Genomic DNA, 20,345 nt, shown 5'->3' with positions numbered 1-20,345 from the left:
TGTTGATTTATGGCGTTCTCTACGACTTCTAAGGGCGAGAGGAAATTGGAAAAACCACCTTCGAGGTGACTGCTATGTATAAATGGCAGCTCGGTGTTAGGAAGCCGTTAGTTGTGTCCTTCCTGCGAAAGATAACTGAGGCTCGTGGCTGTGTTGTTCTCTCTGGATTTATTCCCACAGACGACAGCTCTCTCTAATGAACTCTGTTACAAGGGCATGAGCTTGCAGAAGGCAGTAGAGCGTGACCATTTGCATAATATTATGTATATGAGGGTTGACACAAGGTTCTGTTGTCACCTTCTCGTGGTGGAAAGAGAGGGCACTAATTTCTGCACTGAATAAAAGCAGTAGAAGTTGAGTACAATTGTGGACAAAGATTTGACCTTGAAGACACTAAACGTGCATGAAGAAAACATCATGAAAGATGACAAAAGGAGTCTTTTCTTTATTGAAAATGGACAAAAAATGCATGTCAATTTTAAAGAAATCATGTGTGCTGTTTTCTACTGAAGAGGAAAACTAATCTGAGCGTTGCAGCAGCCTGGCTTGTAGGAAACAAAGCAGGGTTTGTGTCAGTGCTTACAACAGGGTCATGAGGCAAGACTCGCAACTTCCCGGTTGGAAAGGGATGGATTTCACAACAGACTTATGCAGCTGTTATTATGGACCTGAGCGATGCAAATTCCAAACTGACGGTTTATGCTTCAAGCAGAGTTATCAAAGAGCAGTTAAATGGCATCAATGGATGTATGTAAGTGCTGTATGTGATCTGTTATTACTTACCCACTTAAAATGTATGATTCTTATTAGTGGATTACACCAACTCAGTTCATTTACACAGTGGCTGCCGCTTAGATCAATATTAGTTTTGGCCTTGTTCAGAGATGATATTGTTCTTAGAAAAGAGCCTTACTGTTCACATGATATTTGACACCACTGCTAAAGGTTGTTGGAAAATAACAATATCCAGGAAGTAGAGAGTTCTCAGTTGTCTCACCGCACATTAAACATTAAAGTTTGCATTAAAGATGCGTTTATCAAAGTATCTATATGAAGAAAAGGTCATAGGGGTCACTCATAATGATGAACCCACAGATTATTTCACACCTCAGCATTTCACCTCAGAACTAAGTAGCTTTTTTGTTGTTTTGGATTTGTGGCCTTTAAACTCTAATGAACCCACTGTATGCTAACTGTCTATCACTAAAACACTGATAAAGTTAGCAAACATGATAAACGTAGGAGAGTGTTTATCAGCTAAAGAGTGAGATATTTCTTGTTGTGAGTGCAAAGCAAACAAAGCAAAAAGAAGAGTGAGTGTTGGATTTAGAAACAACGCCCAATTAATGCTAGTGTTGCTACATGTCGACTGGAGGTTTAAATATGCAATATGTTGGTGATATCGATTTTTTAAAAGTGATACAATGTCAATGCAGTTTTGTGTTTATGACTTGTTCCATTGCCCCCAAGTGGCCACAGGAATCAATAAATTCAGGTTCAATTAGAAGTATGCAGGGACGAAAATGTCACAGAAACTTGACAATGTTGCGATATTTGCATCACAAAGTATGTTTGAAAAGGGATTGAATTGTGGTTTATGTTGTCAGTAAATGCTCCTGCAATCATTGTCTACTCTCCAAACTGATTGCAGGCCCATTTATTTACTTGTGCTTAAAAATAAATACATTAACAAGGCACGGTAAACTGTTTAAATTTGTGCAGACGAGGTAAGAAAAACTACAGGTTTTTGGATTCAAAATAAAATGTGTCGAAAACAGTGTAATAAATACACGTTAAACATGAGAACAAAAAGAAAAATACATTTATATAGACCTAATGCCGAAAAAAGTAAAATCAAAGGGAAAATGCGAGTGCAGTGTGTGTGTGTGAGTTTGTGTGTGTACTTCTTCAAAGGGAAAGGCTAAATGAGGGTGGGACTACCTGCATGCGCTGTGCTGAGGCAAAACTTCAAGCAGTTTGGGTCATCTGACGCGTTGTGTTTGAAATGATTGAACGATGTGGATTTATTGACATCGTGTCTTGAGCTGCAGGACGGACGAGCCCGTCTTCATCTAATGGAGAACAGACAGCAGCTTGTCTGGGACTCTGGGAAGTTGTAGGCTGCCAGAGCATCCTGTGTTACAGGTTGGGACACGTGAACTGGATACAGGTTATGTCGTACAATTTTAAATTGATGTCTATATTCCTAAATAACACATTTTATGAGTCTCCCTGCGGACAGATGCTAGGCTCACAAGTTATTTTGTCAACAGTGCGTATCTTTGTATATTATCAAATTACCTTTAACTCTGCTATGCTAAACAGTAAAAATGCTTGCGAGTGCAGTTTCGTCCAGGTTGTAAAACGACTGAAGGCGACATTATCCAAACCTGTTGCTTTTATGTCATCAGCACTTCGACGAAAGAGAACAACAAAAGAAGGCTGTAATTGTGTTTCTCAGCTACAGGAAACAATTTTCCTGCTCAGAGATTATAGTGGTGGAGAATCTGGTTTGGGAAGTGCAACCGTTTGTGACAGTCTCTCATTATCTGTAGCACAGCGGAGGCTTCGCACCAAGACAATTACACACTGGTCTTTGTGACAGCACTTTTTGACACCAACTGATACAGCAGGAGGCCAAGACGCTTAAATCAGAAAGTGTGAAACTGAATTTACATGCAACATACAAGGGCTTACAAGCAGAACAAAGTGCATATTTTCGGCATGAGAACAAACGTATCTTCAATTATTTATATTTGTTGAAGACAATGAGGTTTTACTGTGAAATAATAACCGTGCAGACATAAAGGGAGACAAACACAAACGACTGCGAAATGTGCTTTGGAGGAAACTTTAACAATTGCAGCCTGAACCCTCCCGAGAGACACAAGGGGCTATCTCAAAGAGAAGCATTTGAAGTGGGATGCCTTTAGGAAGCAGAGATCTGTGTCGTATTTATGCTTCTTAGAATTTAGCCTAGTTTTGACAGCAAGCTTATACGCAAACAAGCCTTGTCTTGTCGCCATGTGTCTCCCTGCCCCCGAGGCTCGTGGTGATGCCTGTTTAAACCGCCCATGTGCTCCCACGCCCATGTCCTTGTTTCCCAGCTCTAAACTGCTGTTAGCATGCTCTCAAACTGCTATGTTTCCCTTTAGCTCCGCTGCCTGTGCTCATTTATCACAGGATCAGCTCTGAGAGAGAGACTGATAAAGAGGGGGTACTTTGCATTGGTCCCTGCAGTGTGCGGCGTCTGGCAGCTTCTGGGACGGATCCGTCGGCGGTGAGGCGTCCCTCCTCCTGCACGCACCAGTGGTCTCCTGCGCGCCATGAGAAAGGTCAACTTCCATTAGATACTGTGTGACAGAATGATGTCTCTGCAGCAAGTCATACCAAGCTTGCTGCTGTCTGCTCGTAATTTCCTCTCTACAGTATCCGCAACTCTGTTTGTTGATATTCATCTCAGAGCGAGCACCTTTGTTTTAGAAAGTGCCAAACTTTGTGCTGCTTTGCATTTAGATAACTGCACTGCTGAGAGGATGGCAACCATTTGTTTTTAGGAAATATGTTCCTCTTTAGTCTTTTCTTCTCTGGGGATGATTCCAGGCGTAATGCAGGAATGTGAAGGCCTCACCTAGTTACTAGGATTGTGAGATTACACTCACTGGCTACAAGAGGTGTTCAGGTTGCATCATCATCTTAGGAAAAGGATACCACCAGAACGGAAAAACACACTGGATCTCTTAACTCGCCTTCCTCTGTGAGTGGCTCCCATCAATGTCACGCTCGTCGTCGGTGCTTATGATCGGTCCTGTGTTTATGTTGGATGTCGGTGAATGAGCAGTGTCCTTGAGCCTCCCATCTTTCTTTGTGAGTGATCGCACAGACTCTCACTCTGACATGTTGCAGTGTGCTTTGGATCAGTGAGGCCCAGACATGCCTGGCAGAAGCTCTGCTGCGTTTTTTAGGAGGAAGATCCAGAGTTGTTGACAACACGATGAGGTGTTCACCTTTTTCTACCCAGTGCTGTTTGCTGATGCCCAGTGACTAACATTGTGGAAGAAAGCACGGGTATCACATTTTAGATTTGCACAAACACCTGGGGCCAACACCATGGATGGATGTGCAAAGAAAGAGGAGATGCTGGTCTAATATTTGGGATCCCTTGTTTTGTCTGTTAGTGCCACTAGGAAGTACTGATTTGTTTTTTGAGTGAAATGTTTCAACAGCTGTTGGATGGATTACTATGAATTGGTACAGATATTAATGCCATCTTCGCTGAATAGAGGGCAAAAGTGATCCACCTCACTTTTAATCCATCAACATAGTTTTATTAAATTGAAACTGTCTACCACTAGTACAAATAACATATTACCATGCTTACATGCTAAACTAATGCGGTGAACATGGTTAACATACCTGTTAAACATCAACATGTCATATGAGCATTAGGGCTCTACATTCTTAAGGTGCTGTCATACAGGGACGGTTTCAGGTTTGTCTTCAGGCTAGTGAACGTGGCTCTTTGCTGCTTCATTCACAGGTTTCGACGGTACAGCCTGTTGTTGCAACTATAGTTTGCTCTTAGTTTACACTGACAGCCACAGAAACCACAGCAAAGGGAAAACATACAGTAACAGATCTGACTTTTTCTAAGTTCACTGACTCAATACAAATAAAGTTATTATTCTTATATTATATTAAGCAGAGAACAGACAGATCAATGAATGTTGGTCTGTGAACAACATCCACTGCAGTCGCAACAGTCTCATATTGCTATCCTTTTCCCCCATGTTGAGTTACAGCGCACTGTGTTTAGCTAAACTGTAGCTGTAATGTATTAGTCAGTGGTAAACAGGCTGGTGGGTTCATGAGTGAGGGCAGCAGCAACATTGATGTTGCCAGGCAGCAGCAGTGGCAGCGTCTTAACCTACTTTCATCATTTACAAGCAGTCCTCCAAGTGTTTGCTCCGCCTCACTCCACTGACATGATGCTGACCTTTGAATGGAAGGTCAGCACCTGACCACTCCAGTAGTGAAAGCACAAATCAATTACTCTTGTGACTCTTTTTCAAAAGTGAAATGTATTTTAACACGATGAAGAATTTGAGCGGTTTGGTGCGGCCTAAAACACCTGATTTCTGTTTTTCTAAAAAAGTTGCAATGATTTTAAATAGAATTTCGGGAAATCAAAAATTGTCACTGTGATTCTTCATGTATGTTGTCCATTCACATGGTTTTATTGGCTGTGACGGTCGATTCCTCCACTCTAAAGCTTCATCTGCTTATTAAACACTATGTTATAGTAATTTATGATATGTTGAAATGCAAATGGTTCACAAGCGTAGGGGGTGCATTGTAGCTACTATTGCTATTGTGTCTTTCTCTTTTACCAGTGCACTGCTCCTTGGAATTACTCAACTGCATTGTGTGCTCGGTGCATGCTAATGGATGGAGCCCTGGGTTGTACAATGGGATTAGAGTTGTGTATTGGCCAAACAGTGATGACTGCGCACTTTGAGGGCTCAGGATGTGGAGCAGGCGATGCTTTGTAGAAAACAGGTGAGGGAGGTTAGCAGCAGTAGCCTGCACCTCTGCTGTCGGTCCCTGTGTGCAGCTCCTCCACTGCTGACCAGAAGGGAGGCTGCTTGACATTTCCTTTGAGTAGCGGTGCCACATCAGCTTATTTCCTCCCTCTTGTCGTTTCTTATCTTTCCCGCTTATCCCTGATCCCTGTGTCTTTCTGGCTTCCTTATATTTTGGCCTCTCATCTTCCCTCCTGCACCGGCTCCTCTTTCTGTTTCTCCGTCACTCCTGCGAGGAGAGAGAGACGATCGGGTGTGAAAAAAAAAGGAAGAAGAATACTCTATGCTGTTACCATGGCAACTGCATCTCGGAGCCGAGCCAGTCCTCCTCCACAGACATGCGTCCTCCCTCTCTCACTCTCCCCTCTGCTTGCCTGACTTAGATTAAAGCGTAGCTCTGATGAGAATGAAGAGAAAGAGGCAGGAGGAACAAGGGACAAGGCTGCACTTGTTAGGGAAGAGTAGCGTTTCATAACCCTCCAAGGAAACGAGGTGCTTTTCTCTGTGATGAATTATTATTACTGATGGCAGATATCAAAGACAGACATTGTCAGTGAACCCCACGCAGAGTGCATAACAAAGGAAACACACACAGTGCATGCTGCACTTATAGGTGCTTTCTTCTTCTCTGCACAGGTCTCAGACGCTGGCTTAATGGAGGCGATTGTGGGTAATGGTCTGTAACAGGAAATTAATGCGTTTGAAGGGCTCTACTGCTTCACTCTATGACATCAATTTGTGTTGATTTGGCAATCAATCTGATTGCATGAGAAGATGTCTCAATAATGGACCACATTTACCAGTAACTAACTTTGGATCATGTAATTTGTATTCTCAATTTTAAATATGAGCCCTCACTGGTGCGCATGTTCTCCTCTGAGGGCTTTTTCAGTATTGGTTGAAGTGTGTCGCACAAATCTTTTAGGGCCACTTCAAAGCAGCAGTAACTATTGATCAGGGTATGGTTAGAAAATGTGTCATGGTGGGCTGTTTGCTCGTTAAGGTCTTCAGAAAAGAAGAATGTGCACAGTGGGGGATCAGAAATGGCTAGACTGGAGCTGTACGAGGCAGTTTGTTGCTGTGAACACGCCACACTGGAGATGCTAGATGAATATGTCGTGTCATGTAGCCCAGATGGATGTTAAGTGAGGTTGGACGTCAGCGTGTGTTGACTCCGACAGAATGAGAGAGTGTGCACCTGTAACGCACACGGGGGAGACGTTCCTTATTTTCAGCCTGACTGATTCGGACCAGGAGGCGTATGTGATAACAGATAGACATGGCGACGCTGAATGTCCTCTTCCTCCGCCATCACAACACGACAGCCAAATGAGTTTTTCCTCCCCAATCAGGGATTTACTCAGCAGGCATATCGACGATTCAACCAGTGAGAAAAAATTGATTAAGCAACTTACAGTATAGCCCAGTGCCCTGCTGGATCAGGCGGGGAGGGGGAAATGAGGCCCTGAGCGGACATATCACTCCACGCTTCATGTCTGTCTCCAAAAAGTGGGAATTCATTTCTGTCAGAACGCTGTGATTGTAAGTAATGGGACAATTGTTATAGCACAGCAGAGGAAGAGAAGCAGTGAGGAGGGAGGGGTTTCACACTCCTTTAACACGCGCAATATGTCAAGACCTTCCGGGCTGGGAGTTGGAGGAGGGTTGTCTCTCCACTGAACCAGTGTGAACCGGTTGTGTTCTTGCCTCGGGTGACAGCCATGATCACCCACAGGTGCATTATGCTGATGTGATTTGCTGCAGAGACTTCCAGGGTCACACAGACACTGAGTTATATACAAGGTCCCGAGTGAATCCTATAATACACAGACATTATTCTTACATGCGGCGCTGAGCAGATCCCACTGAGGATATGTTCACACATTATGTGCTTTGCCTTCCTTTTATAAAAGGTCAATGAAGAGCATGTTCCAGGGTCATGAGCATCTTCTCGTCGGGATTGTGAGGGGGCTTTAACAAAATCTGCCCCGCACCACAAAAACATGTGTCCGCAGGATGAGAAGGAAGCTTCTTTTTCTGCTAAAAATGGACAGTGTTATCATAGCGGCAGGAAATGTTCCGCTCTCAGTATCACTCACAGTGGATGTCAGGTGTTTGTCTTCACACTCACAGAGCAAAGGCTTGTTTTCCTCAATTCAACACCTTACTCTGACAATCATACAGGGAGAAATCCAATGTGGTGGGAGGCAGAGCTGTTGGTAAGATGACAATGTAGTGCACACACTGTGTTTTTCACTTCTGCACCGTGCACTTGAAAGTACCCAGCAGCCCACGTGGGCTCATAAGACATCAAAATGTAAAGTTGAAGCGCCGACACAACTTACCAGAAAAGATTATAAATTATTACACAACAATTCTACAATGTGAACAAAGTACTTCTTCTGTGTTTGATTTCCTGAACTCTTCAAACTAAATCTGACATCGAAACGGTTCCTTTCCCAAAAGATATGAGATCTTGCAACAGAGTTAATATGTTTATGTGTAATTATTCAAGTTGTACACTGTATAGAAAACTGTTTGACATTTTAGGAAATACACTCACTTGTTTTTTTGTGAGATCATGAAGCAGAACCTAAATGATTCTTGATACATGATTCTTTGCTATAGGACGTACTGCAGGTAAGAGCCTCTTGCAACATGTGAGTCTGGAGTTGTTTTGAGCACTCGACTGTACTTTTGTGGCTCTCGTCCGTAGACTGTTTGACATGATTCTTGTGTAGGAGGTGAAAGAGGTCAGTGGTGTTTGAGTCTGTTGTGGGGACAGATCTGCGACTGCGGCAAGTACGGTTTTCTGGTGTCAGACTTTTCAATTCTTAACCAGGTCTACGACTAGCCCCTCTTTAAGGTACAAGCTCCTCATTTCGTCTCAGAGTTCTTTCGTTCATGCTCCTCCATGTTTTCTTTTTTCCTGAGTGTTTTTTCCTGAGTGTTTGAAATTTGGTGCAGCTTGATTGAATTTAAGAAGGACTGTCGGGCCTTGGTGGAGGTATGTTCTCTACTGAGGGCCTTCAGGCAAATTTCTTCATTCGTGCTGTGGTAAAGAACAAAAAACATTGTTCAAATGCAATATTTGATGTCACAATATATAAAAAAAACAATATAGCATAAAATGAAACAATAAATGTTAATGGTATATATTGATAATATATATATATATATATTGTTATATCACACAGCCTTAATATGTACAAGTGGCAGATTTAAATGCTATTATTACTTTAACATATTCCTCAAACATACTGTTTTGGGAATATACAATATCCCTATATTGATGTAATTTTTTTCCTCACTAATCCAAGGATTACTATGACAAAGGTCCCAATTAAGTTCTTCAAATCTCTTTAATTTTTTTCTAGTGAGCCTCTGTTTAGACGTGTGATTGTTCTGTCCACTCAGGCCGGCATCATAACCTGTGACTGAAGTATCAACTGATTCCGAGGAAAATTGGCAAAGTGAAGTAGAAGCAGATGAATTGTGCTGTGAGGAAGTGATCAAGACAGTGATAACACCTCAAGCACCTGCACATCTTTGTGTAATTGCCTTTTTTCATTAGCATGTAACCTTCTTTTAATTTGCTAAATGAGGACTATACACGAACATGTATCATGGTACAAGATATGCATTCTTGGCAATTAAATAGTCCATTCCACCATGGAGTGATACAGACTGGAGCATTACACAAATTCATACCTGCTCATGGAAGAGTGATAAGACCCTTTATCGTTTTTTTGGTTGAATACCTTTGTGATGGTAGAAATGCTCTATTATAGCTGTGAGTTCATGGCCTAATTCACTAATTAATTGTTTTTGGGGTAATTGTCATCTTATTGCCAGAGCGTGTCTTGCTTAAAGGATAATCCTTATCTGGCTCAGTGAGGAATTTTATAATTAAAGTAAATGTCCTTGACGGGAAGGTGAGTTATCTTTGTGAAAACGGTTAATGAAGAAAATACTGCTTTCAGAATCTTTAGTTAAGGCGAGCCAGGTGCCAGTGCTGTGCCGTTATCTTATAGTGTGGATGCATTCGTGTTTTAAATTTTTCACGAGCCCCAGGTTTCAGCCCCTGGTGAATCTCAGCTCTATTGATTCTTAGAGAAAGCATGTGTAAAAGTAGGGTTGTTAAGTGGTTTCTGAAGCACCTTCTATCTTATTTGTTAAAATCCTTTTTGTGTCCCGATGGCCATCAATAAATAGTCATCTGAAAAGTTGTCTGTGGCCTTACTAATCATTTCATTCTAAATTAGCCAAAGATGTGAATGTGAGTAACCCAATGTCAAATGGGATTTGCTCCTGCCCCACCTGTGGCCCTAAAGGACAGCTTAGATAATGGATAGATGGACATTGGCAGAAATGGGATATCATATTAATGATTACATTTTCATTAGTGTGTGTTTTTGTTACATTAGAAAAAAACATTTGTATCTACATTGGTATTGAATCCTCTGCCATGTTGGATGGCCATATTTCTACAGTAGCCCAGGACAAACAAGCCAAACACTGGCTCCAGACATGTTGTTTTGGATTCTCATGTTACTTGAATTCTCTGAACTGAATATTCTCCTACATACTAGAAAGAGGAGGGTGAAAAGAGGAGTAAAGGACTTTCACTCAACTTTACTGTTAGATGCCACACACACAGAACCTTTACGGTTTTGACATGGTATTATGAAGTCGGGGCTCTACTCTGTTGAGATGATTCTTAAAACGTTTCTGTGTTCATGTCTTTTCTCAGGTTGGCGTTACTTTGCTGAAGCGACAGAGGCAGGCCCTAAGTCAGAGGTGAAGAAAGCAAGACAGGAGTCCTCCCAGACAGCAGGGGGCAGCAGCAGCAGGCATGCAGGACTCCACCTCAGACAGCATGCTGGAGATGGCCAAACAGGTCAGCATTTCACAAACTGATAAAGCCACAGACCTCCAAGTGGCTGTGTTAAGTCTTTATTTAGGCCTTTGTAAGTTTTTGTTCGTTACTACTCATTAAACCAATGTTTTCCTCAACCAGTTTTCCTCAACCAGGTCAACCATTAAAACTTCCATTGAATCCATCAATGTCAGGATCTGACTACCAGCTAAAGTGTCCCTGATGTTCATGTTATTATACAAAGTAATGAAAGAGAAAATAAGGACAGATTGGATAAAGGAGTTGTAGAACAAGGACGTCATCTGGACACTAGTTTCTCTCTGCTCTCTGTCATTATTTTATTTGAAATCTCGAATGCACAGCATATCTTGATAATGCATTAGTCTTGCTTGGACTGAAGCAAAGCTGTCAGGTCTGGAGAGGCTGTAATATGCAGCCATGATATTAGTAATGGTTGCTGTGACAGTATAATGAATGTCTGAAACATTGACTGTATTTAAAAGATCGATGACATGACAGCTCCCAAAAGTGAGGCCAAGTCATCTTGATCACCACCTTGTGGCTGGATGCAGTATAAGATATATACATATAACATGTTAGTAATGGGACATGTAAGGGCCTAATAAAAAAAAAATCTGAGTGCACAGTAAATACATTTTTCTCAATGATGGTCTCTTTCAATTTAGGTTGTTTGATGTGTGTTTAATAAGTGTTTATTTTAACAGTAAATTTTGTAATATTTGTTTATTATACCATTCAAAACTGTGTGAAACTACGTGATTGAGAGCTGAAACTGATTCTCGATTGTTTAAGTGTGTGTATGGGGGGGGGTCCTTGATAGTGCGGCTGCCCTCCTTGATCACTAAGATGGAGACTCTGGCTTCAAGTTCTCTCAAAAGCGTGACATGGCGGCACCTGTATCTGTGGTATTTTGTGTTCATTTTTGTACAATGGGAGGAAGTGGAGACGTGTCGTCTTTCTCTATCTACAGTCTGTGCTAGTATCAGAGTTTCACAGATTTCACACTATGACCAAGATCTACTAAAGCTACTTGCTAACTACACCGCTGACTTTGACTGAGGCCAAATCAACCAAACATTGTGATGTTTGTATTGTAGAAGTTAAAACTTAATATTGGTAAAAAAAACTAATCTCGAGGCGCTATCCTTATTCTGGCACGTAAAAGTATTTTAAGTATTTCACATATTCACTCAGGTACAGTATGTGCGATGACACATCAGATCCGTTACATTTCACTGTCTTTTTTATGTTTGTAAAGGAACAGAACTCCAAGCATCTGGACGAACACAGAGAAACAGACGAAATGTCTGAGAAGACGTCGCCAAACAAGAACCTCAAATCCCCCCAGAAAGGCTCCAAGCGACTGAAAACAGTCCCCTTCAAAATGAGCCTGCTGGACACTACTGACTTTGAAGGAGAAATCGAGGTATGCTGAACAAAGGGTTTGTTGAAATACATTTTCTAGATTTAGCCTTAAAATGCTGAACAAACTGGAAAGCAGCACTCTTTATCCCCCCTTGTTATTATTTTCCTGTGTGGGTAGTTGTGTGTGTGTGTTGTACAGTGCTGCACAGAATGCATAAAACAGGCAGAGAGAACAAAAGAATAAAAGACAGAGTGCCATGCTGTGAGCTCTGCAGGAGGGTGAAACCAAGGAAATGTCGCACATTTCTGTATAATGTAATGTAATAATTCATAACCAATTACCTGACCCAATATTTTAGGCTATTTCTTGAAAAGGCTCAACTTTCTATTCCTCTCACTAAGAATTTACATACATGCATGAACCATGAGGTGTCTGCCTGGCACCATCGCCTCTGCACCTGATGTGATCTGTCTGGGCACATTGGTGTCGTCCAGGCCAGTTCATCGCCGCTGTATTTCTTAAACCAGACGTCTGTGTGATCCAGCAGATTTGCTGTATTGTACATGCTCATGAATATGATTATGGATATTGAAGCTTCAGGACTTTGTGAGCACCAACAAAAATGTTTCTCTCTAGCACTGTGTATCAAAAAGTATCAAAAGAGGAAATAGGTTTGTCTGTGTCGTCCAACACCAAGTTACAAGTGACACAAAAATGATGCACATCATAGTGTTTTGCTTGTATTTATATTCAAAACTTTTTATTTCATTGCTGCCCATCTTGACAAGGACTCTTTGGCAGAAAAGATATGTATCACTTTGGAAAAATAATGGTAAATGTTTAATTTGACATTCAGAGTTTTACTTGAGGCTCTCAAAACTTTTCTCCAACAGAAAGATACAACACAGCATAATGTTTACAAGGTGTGGATATGAAGGGATTTATTTATTCATGAATGTTTCTGGATGTGTTTCTTTTGATGATTTTACGACAGCGTGAAATGGGGAAAGAGAATTGGGGAAGAAGGGCCGTGATGGAACTCAACCTGCAGCTGCTACATGAAAATTCAAGCCTCTGTATATTTGCTGTTTAAAAGAACAACAGCTGTTCTCTCTTACTGAAGGGAATATTACAACTCCAGTTAACTGTGATAGAACCATATGATCTGCTCTCTCAAGTTCTCTGGGTATTGTGGGTAGATGTGTCATCTCCTGATGACTGTTCTATTTCATAGACACATTATCAGGATCATCTTGTCAGATACTGGGAAACTTCCCCAAAGCCACAGAACACAATTGAACTGTTTCGATATAGATCAAGTAGTGACCTTGTGAGAAGCTTGTGGCTCTTCACACCAAAATCTGAATCATTTCATAGTTTGGCATGCTGTATTTTGTTTAGTGAACATTTTTAAAATTCCATTGACTAAAGATTCAAAAAGTATAGTTTTTGCAAAACTACTCAAGCTTAGATATCGTTTTTGGCATTCATATACACAACCTTCAAGTTAATTCTGTCCAATAAAAGCCCCGAGCACCAGCTGCTAACTGGGTGTTAGGAAATCCATAGTTATTACATGTTTGCAAGCCAGGCGCAGCCAAGGAGAAAATAGAAGAGCAATGTTATTATGGGCCACCTGTAGGATACTTGTGCACAAGGGCATGAAACTTTGTGTGGGATGTGCTGGGGTTGGGGGTGAGGGGGCTTCTATCTGCGAGTGTGTGTGTGTGAGGTGAGAGGATCAGGAACGCTACGCTTGTCGACCACTCTCTCAGCACTGAAAAAATATTCTGAAATACCTCTCGGCCTTTTCCACATCACAAGAATAGATTGCATTATGGTGATAAAGCTTGTTTCTTAAATGCTTCCTGAACGTTCATCTGCTCTCTGCAGCCGTTGCCAGAGATGCATGTACAACGCAGCCTCTTCTCAGCCTATGTGTTGTTTTCTTATTCTGGTACAGTATGTTGAGAGCCTCAGACCTCCGGGTCATGGATGAGCTTGCTCCTGCTTTGTGTCTGTAATTGCAGGGCTGGAACTTTGTCCCTGCTTCCAGGAGCTGATAATTACAGTGTTGCAAGGAGGCAGGCCACACTTAGGGGATGGCTCTCCCCAGAGGGGGCGCTGCATGCACGGGTTAATGAAGTCTCTTGTCATGGACGCATGGCTTCACATCCCTGTGGTCCTTGGGCAGGAGAAGAGACACCACGCCCTTACTCACTCTTCTTACCCCTCTGCTCACTGTGGTGCAATTTGAATATGTAGCCTGGCTGAGCTGATGTGTACAACACAGCTATTTATGGTAGAAATGATTGTGGTCTTTATACGCTGCCAAGATTCTTTCCTTGGATGTCCCATGTCAGGTGGCAGAAATGCTGAGATCATTATTGTGCAGCCAAATAATTAATTGTTCCAGAGTAGAGAGCAACCAGGCTGCTTCACCTCAGTCATGGCCTATTCAAATTCCACATACCGATTTGTTTATTTAATATTACTGGCTGCAGCGGATGTCATTAGCGTGCTCGTCAAAGTGTTGCTCCACCATCCTTTCTCCGATAATAAGGCAAAGGTGAAACACTCTTTAAAGTCCTGTAGCCTTGAGATATTAGAAACAAGACAGCAGAGGGATAACACTGCATCTGTTGCCCTGGCAACTGCTTGCTTCATTCTCGCTGTCGCCTCACCTCGGCATTGTGTGCGTGCGTGTGTGCGTGTGTGTGTGTGTGTGTGTGTGTGTGTGTGTGTGTGTGTGTGTGTGTGTGTGTGTGTGTGTGTGTGTGTGTGTGTGTGTGTGTGTGTGTGTGTGTGTGTGTGTGTGTGTGTGTGTGTGTGTGTGTCCATAATACCCTCTAAGCTAGGTTCAGTGTTAGGTCTAAACACTACCATACTTCTTAGTTCAATACTTGACAGTGGCAGATGAGCTCGTGCATGAATTGATGTTGCATTGTCAATATTTCAAACACTACAAAAAATGCCTGAAATTGAAGTGAAAACATTTTAGGTGTGATTATTTACGGCTTGAAATAAACAAGTTTAGCTGCGGGTGCATTACGAGATTTTCAAGATCTCTTCAAATAATCCATACTAATCTTTATAATGTAATGTTCTGGATATCATTTTCATCAGACCACTGTGAAATCCAAACTAGTTGATTTCATATCTAAATAGAAGAAGATCTCACTTACTTATAAATAAAGTACTTACCGTGTCATACTTTTCTCTCAGATGTCACAATTCCTCAGGTTGAACTGTTTCCTTCTCCACTTCTCTACTTAGGTGCATTACTTTCACTCAGGCTATTCACCAAAAATATACCGGTCTCCACAAATCCTGGTGTAAGCACAGTCAGCTAAAATTTGTACATTCTGACGTTTACTAGTCAAAGATATCGAACAAACTGTACTTGAATGTGAAAATCAAGCCTGTCTCTTGAATGTCAAAGTAAATGTTGATGTGATGCTCACGCTGTCAAAAGGAAATCCTGCATGCAGTGCAAAGACCAGCAATCCACAATCCATTTTCACTGTCAAGTGTTTGATGCACTCTGGTTGTGACTTAACACCACATGACTGAGCTGTTTTCTCTGAACCAGAGAACAGGAAAGCAGTCTTGAGAAAAACAGTTGTCTTCGGGTCTTATGTTTGCCCTGAAAAACTGAGCTTTAACGGCAACTCATGCATAATACTTCAGAAACATTGTGGAAAATCTCTCTTCTGCTTTCTTTTGTCATCCTTACCACTGCTGTGTCCTTCATCTTTGTCTTCACAGAAACACTCAAGAGGACAGACCCTGATGGACATGGTGTGTGAGCACCTCAACCTTCTGGAGAAGGACTACTTCGGCCTGACCTTTGCTGACACAGACACGCAGAAGGTCAGTGAATTGTGTACCGCAATAACCTTGTGGGATGTTTCAGTGCATAAACACGCTGCTCACGGAAAAATCTGTATTCCTCTCACTTGTTGGCTGGGTCAGCTCTCTGAGGGGTGCACTATCCATCATTCAAAGAATGAATGAAAAATGGAAATTTCCATTCTAACGCTGCGTCTGGACAAAAGGCAATTGAAAAACTTGTGCAGTAGGGGAGAAGATTAAAAAAAAAATGTCTCATCTACTCTTTGCAACATGCATATATGAAATGTAGTTAGAGAAATATTTCTCAGAGGCAGAGCTGTTCTGGAAGCAGAAATATAAATCTGCCTCCAGAGGTTGAGTTAAACCTCTGTAGACAGAAGCCAAGAGCCAGAGTTTATCAGAGAAATTTGAATAGATAAGAAGTAAAGTTTGGTAGGAATAGTTGCTAACTTCTTTTTGTCTTTCTTATGTAACCATAGCAACTTGAAGCCTGTCGCTTTAGATGACGCTCAACTTTATGATCAGACAGAGTAAATCGCTCATTGCCTCAATATGGCTAAAATGCATTCTTTAGTTTGTTGTGACAGTGTTGAGTTACCCAATAAACAGCCCTTAATGCTGGTGGTTTTGAGACATGCATGGACTCACAAAATGAGGAGGATGTGTTAGTTCTTCAGACCTGCTATTAACATCCGTCCTGAGAGATCCGATCAGAAATGGTCAGCGTTAAGTACGTGTGTTCACACCTTGCATTAAAATTCCTCCTGTTGTGTCTCCTGTGATCATTTTTGATCAGAGCTCACTTCCCCGCTCTGTATGCAAATACACGTTTCGTCATTTCTGTTCTCTAAGACCCAATAGTTTTTACCAAGTCTGAGTTTATAGATGTGTCTGTGTGTCTGTGTGTGTCAACGCGAGTGAGCGAGAGAAAGGCATAGAGAGAGAGTTGTCAGGAGGGGTTTAATGAATCTCGAGCAGCTGCACCGTGAATAAAGATTTTACCGATTTAGCAAAAGCATCAATCATTATGTATTGATCAGTGTTGATATTGTGGTGGTGGCCACAAAAGAATCAAAGTATTGGCACTGAGAAATTGAAAATGCTAAAAGTATGTGCACTTCATTGTGAAACCGCAGCAGGTCAGAGGTCATCAGCTGAGTAAGAGGTCCTTCATATGAATGTGGTCACACGTGTCACATGTGTCACGGAACACCTCAGAATGTGATCTGACTGATCTGATCTCTGAGGACGTATTCAGGACGCATTTAGGTACGTTTTGGCCTGAACTAGCTGACCACTTGTGAATACCATGCAGGTCTTAACAGGGTCTATGGTTCACGCACAGCTTCATCGCAGTAAACAGCTGCTCAATAGCTGATTGCTATGACTAGCAACAATGCTGATGAGAGCAATTAGAGTGAACTACAACAGTACAGCAAACAATGAGCTGGAAGCTGTTGTACTGCAGATTTTTGGTGTGACTACATGTTGTAAATTGTATTATTTGTTAACTGCAACACTGCAACAAGAAAGCTTGTCTTGATTAATATTGAAAAATCCACTACTCTTTTTACCAAAGAAATAGTCCTTCATTAAGACTGCAGACAGTTCTGCACCAAGTCTGTTTCAGAAAACAGATCCCAACCTCCAAATCTGGGCACGTCAACTCCAATAAGCTAATTTCAAATAGAAAGTCCAGGTCTGTTTCCCTCTGATCTCTGTTTAATTGCTGCAAGGTGCACAGACCAGGTTTATGATCATATAATCATGTGACTGACACTGAACTGGGTTCACATGACAGCTCTTTGTTGGGTGTGGGTTTAAGGGTTTGATTGACGTGAGACTCCCCAAGGGCAGGTATGGCTGCACAACAACCTACAGAGGAACGTTTGAAGATAGGGAAGATGACAAGACTAAGTCTCTTTTAACATTTGGAGCATTAACTCACCATCATCAGCTTGTGCACGCTTTGTCAGCTCACATGTTGTGACTTGACATGTGCCTGATGACTTCAGCTTTAGATTGAGCATTATCCCGGCCGATGTGGACAGGCTAGCTGGTGCGTTTAAGAGGTAAACAGGCTTCAAATGTTTTCCTCTCTCTGAGTTTAGGTAAGGCTGCAGCTCAGAAGACGGGCTTATCAGAGTGCAGCTTGAAGCTGCCGTCTGGGGTCATCGCTGCTTAGTGGACCAAAAAAGCCAGAGAATTGAAATGTAATTTCTGATGCCCTTTCTCTGTCTCAGCTGGGGGTGGAGGAGAGAGGATTTTATCTTTTGCTCTTCAGTAGAACATTTATTCTGTGTGATTGCTGTATGAACTGATGCTGCAAACGCAGAAGTAAAGCCTTGATCAGTTAGTGATTAAAAGTTCCTTCTGCTTTTCTGCAGAGAAAAGCAAAGCGGCAGAGGGAGAGCCTTACTAATTGAGTGCTCTTTGGCCCTGGCTGATATAAGGGGGGGGGGCGATAAATGCCTGCGGCTCATTAAAGTCTTTAGCAGCATGATTAAACACTGAAGGTGTATGTGTGTTTGTGTTTGTGTACGTCAGTGTGTGTGTGTGTGCACGTGAAGGCACAGCTCAATGTTGCCAGAGATGCTTGAAGTTTGTCCAACGAGGCCACAGGAGTGCACTGCACTGTGTCAACCTTTCATACTCCTGATTCCACTCTGACTGATGTGATACCAGCTGGCAAAAATACTGTCAGCATTAATAAGCATCTGCTGTGTGGTATTCAGGCTAGTGAGGATCACTGTCAGCTCGCTGCACCACAGGCGGCACACAACTACGTTGCCTCCTGCAAACACCTGTTTATGTATATGTGCAGGGAATAAAGTAGCAAGTGGTATCAGCCCTCACCACTGTGTGTAAGCCTATATGTCGGCCTGTGTTTCTTTTTGCTTGTGTGTTTTGATTGGATTTAATTGTCCTTAGACGACCTGTCAGTGTGGCTTTGGGGATGGCAGAGCCTGTTGGCTGGTCCATCACTTTGCTCTTGACTGTAATATCTAGAAGATTGCTGGTTCACACAATGAGCCCAGACAACAGTGGTTGCTGACATTGGCGATCCTCTGCTTTTTCATCCAGGTCAAAGTTGTAGTAGTGGTTGAATTGCCACATCAGTTTTTTTCTACAGACATTCATGGTTACACCCATGTCTAGGTCACAGCCTGAACTTTAGTTTTCCACCACCATGAAGTTGACATTTGTTTCCAACTTGGATGGTTTCAAATGAAATGAAATGTAATGAGTTTTTTACCTAGCGCCATCATCAGTTTAAACATATTAAAACCATCCAGCTCTTTGGTTTATTATCAAACTCCTGCAAAACTAATAACATTCATCCACTTGAATTGTTTTGATTTGGAAGCAAAGGTTTCCCTGCTAACACATTAAACTAAGATGGTAAAACATGCCACACATACAACATGCTAGCATGGTCACTGTGAGCATGGCAGCATGTTGAGCATTTAGCTTAAGGCACGACTGTACGGCTGCTGGCATTTAGACATTTCATCATGGAGTACAGTTTTGATGAAGTACTAATATCAAATAATTGGATTAATCTACAACTAATGTGACAGGGGTTTTATCTGACTACACTATGTCGCTACTTTTTAATAATTGCAAGTGTTACACATGGAAGTATCAGAGCTAATCAATAGTTTATTAAGAGGATAAAAATTAAAGCACAGATTCCATGGAACTTAACATAAACATTCAGAAGGTCAAAAAGAGGTTTGATGAAGCTAGTAAAGTAGAAGGTGGATAATTAATGTTCTTTTGTATATCAAGAGATTTTTCATGGAATATTGTACTTTAACTTGTAAGCAGTTACAAATGATTATTGAATATTTTCTCTCTTCATCGCTGAACTTCCAATCATCACGATCCACAGTTGCTGTTACAAGAGAGACAGTATCCACCGAACCACTGATGAGATGCTCTCATAGCCAAATCAGAAATAGGGTCCCTATAGGTGAAGCGGTTCACTGCATGATTGGATGTGATGAGATCAGGCTGCCAATGATTTTGCGACACAATGAACACAACAGATGCTTGATTTGAATCTGCTCTACGCACGTTGGAGCGCCTCAGCTGGAGAGGGCTCACTTGCTTTATTCAGCCATATGGAGCGGCTTTCATTAGGAACATTGACAGCAATTAGAGCGGAGTGCGGCACCGGGGTGTGCATTAACCATGTTTCCAGCTGCCCTCTGTGAATTCTGCCTTCTGTCTTTCAGAACTGGTTGGACCCCTCCAAGGAGATCAAGAAGCAGATGCGCAGTGAGTGTCTTTTCCAAGTCGCTCACATGATAAATATTTTTTAATTAAATTGGTAAAGTCGTATTTGTAGGCAAATGAAGTGATACAAATTTTTATGTCAACCTATTAGATACAATTCTGTTATTGACTTTTAATTATAATTTTGTACAATACGTCTCAAGACAAACACATTATTGAACATCCATGTACTCCTCAGACTCTCCGTGGAACTTTGCCTTCTCAGTCAAGTTCTACCCTCCAGACCCCTCCCAGCTCACTGAGGATATCACCAGGTAGAACACACACACACACACACACACACACACACACACACACACACACACACACACACACACACACACACACACACACACACACA

General features: G+C 41.8%; 1 protein-coding gene across 6 annotated transcripts in view; it reads left to right on the top strand.

The window, feature by feature from the left end:
* Positions 1-20,345, top strand: part of LOC118104989 (protein 4.1) — a 74,244-nt gene that overhangs the window by 33,055 nt on the left and 20,844 nt on the right. For all 6 annotated transcript variants that reach the window (XM_035152341.2, XM_035152344.2, XM_035152345.2 and 3 more), the window contains exons 2-6: positions 10,336-10,482; positions 11,741-11,908; positions 15,617-15,721; positions 19,945-19,987; positions 20,184-20,259. In XM_035152341.2, the coding sequence (XP_035008232.2) occupies positions 10,438-10,482; positions 11,741-11,908; positions 15,617-15,721; positions 19,945-19,987; positions 20,184-20,259 (437 nt within the window). In that variant the 5' untranslated portion in view covers positions 10,336-10,437. The remainder of the gene's footprint in view (positions 1-10,335; positions 10,483-11,740; positions 11,909-15,616; positions 15,722-19,944; positions 19,988-20,183; positions 20,260-20,345) is intronic.

This window comes from Hippoglossus stenolepis, chromosome 3 (genome assembly GCF_022539355.2).
Source record: "Hippoglossus stenolepis isolate QCI-W04-F060 chromosome 3, HSTE1.2, whole genome shotgun sequence".
NCBI lineage: Eukaryota > Metazoa > Chordata > Actinopteri > Pleuronectiformes > Pleuronectidae > Hippoglossus > Hippoglossus stenolepis.
This window is presented reverse-complemented; position numbering and strand designations above follow the sequence as displayed.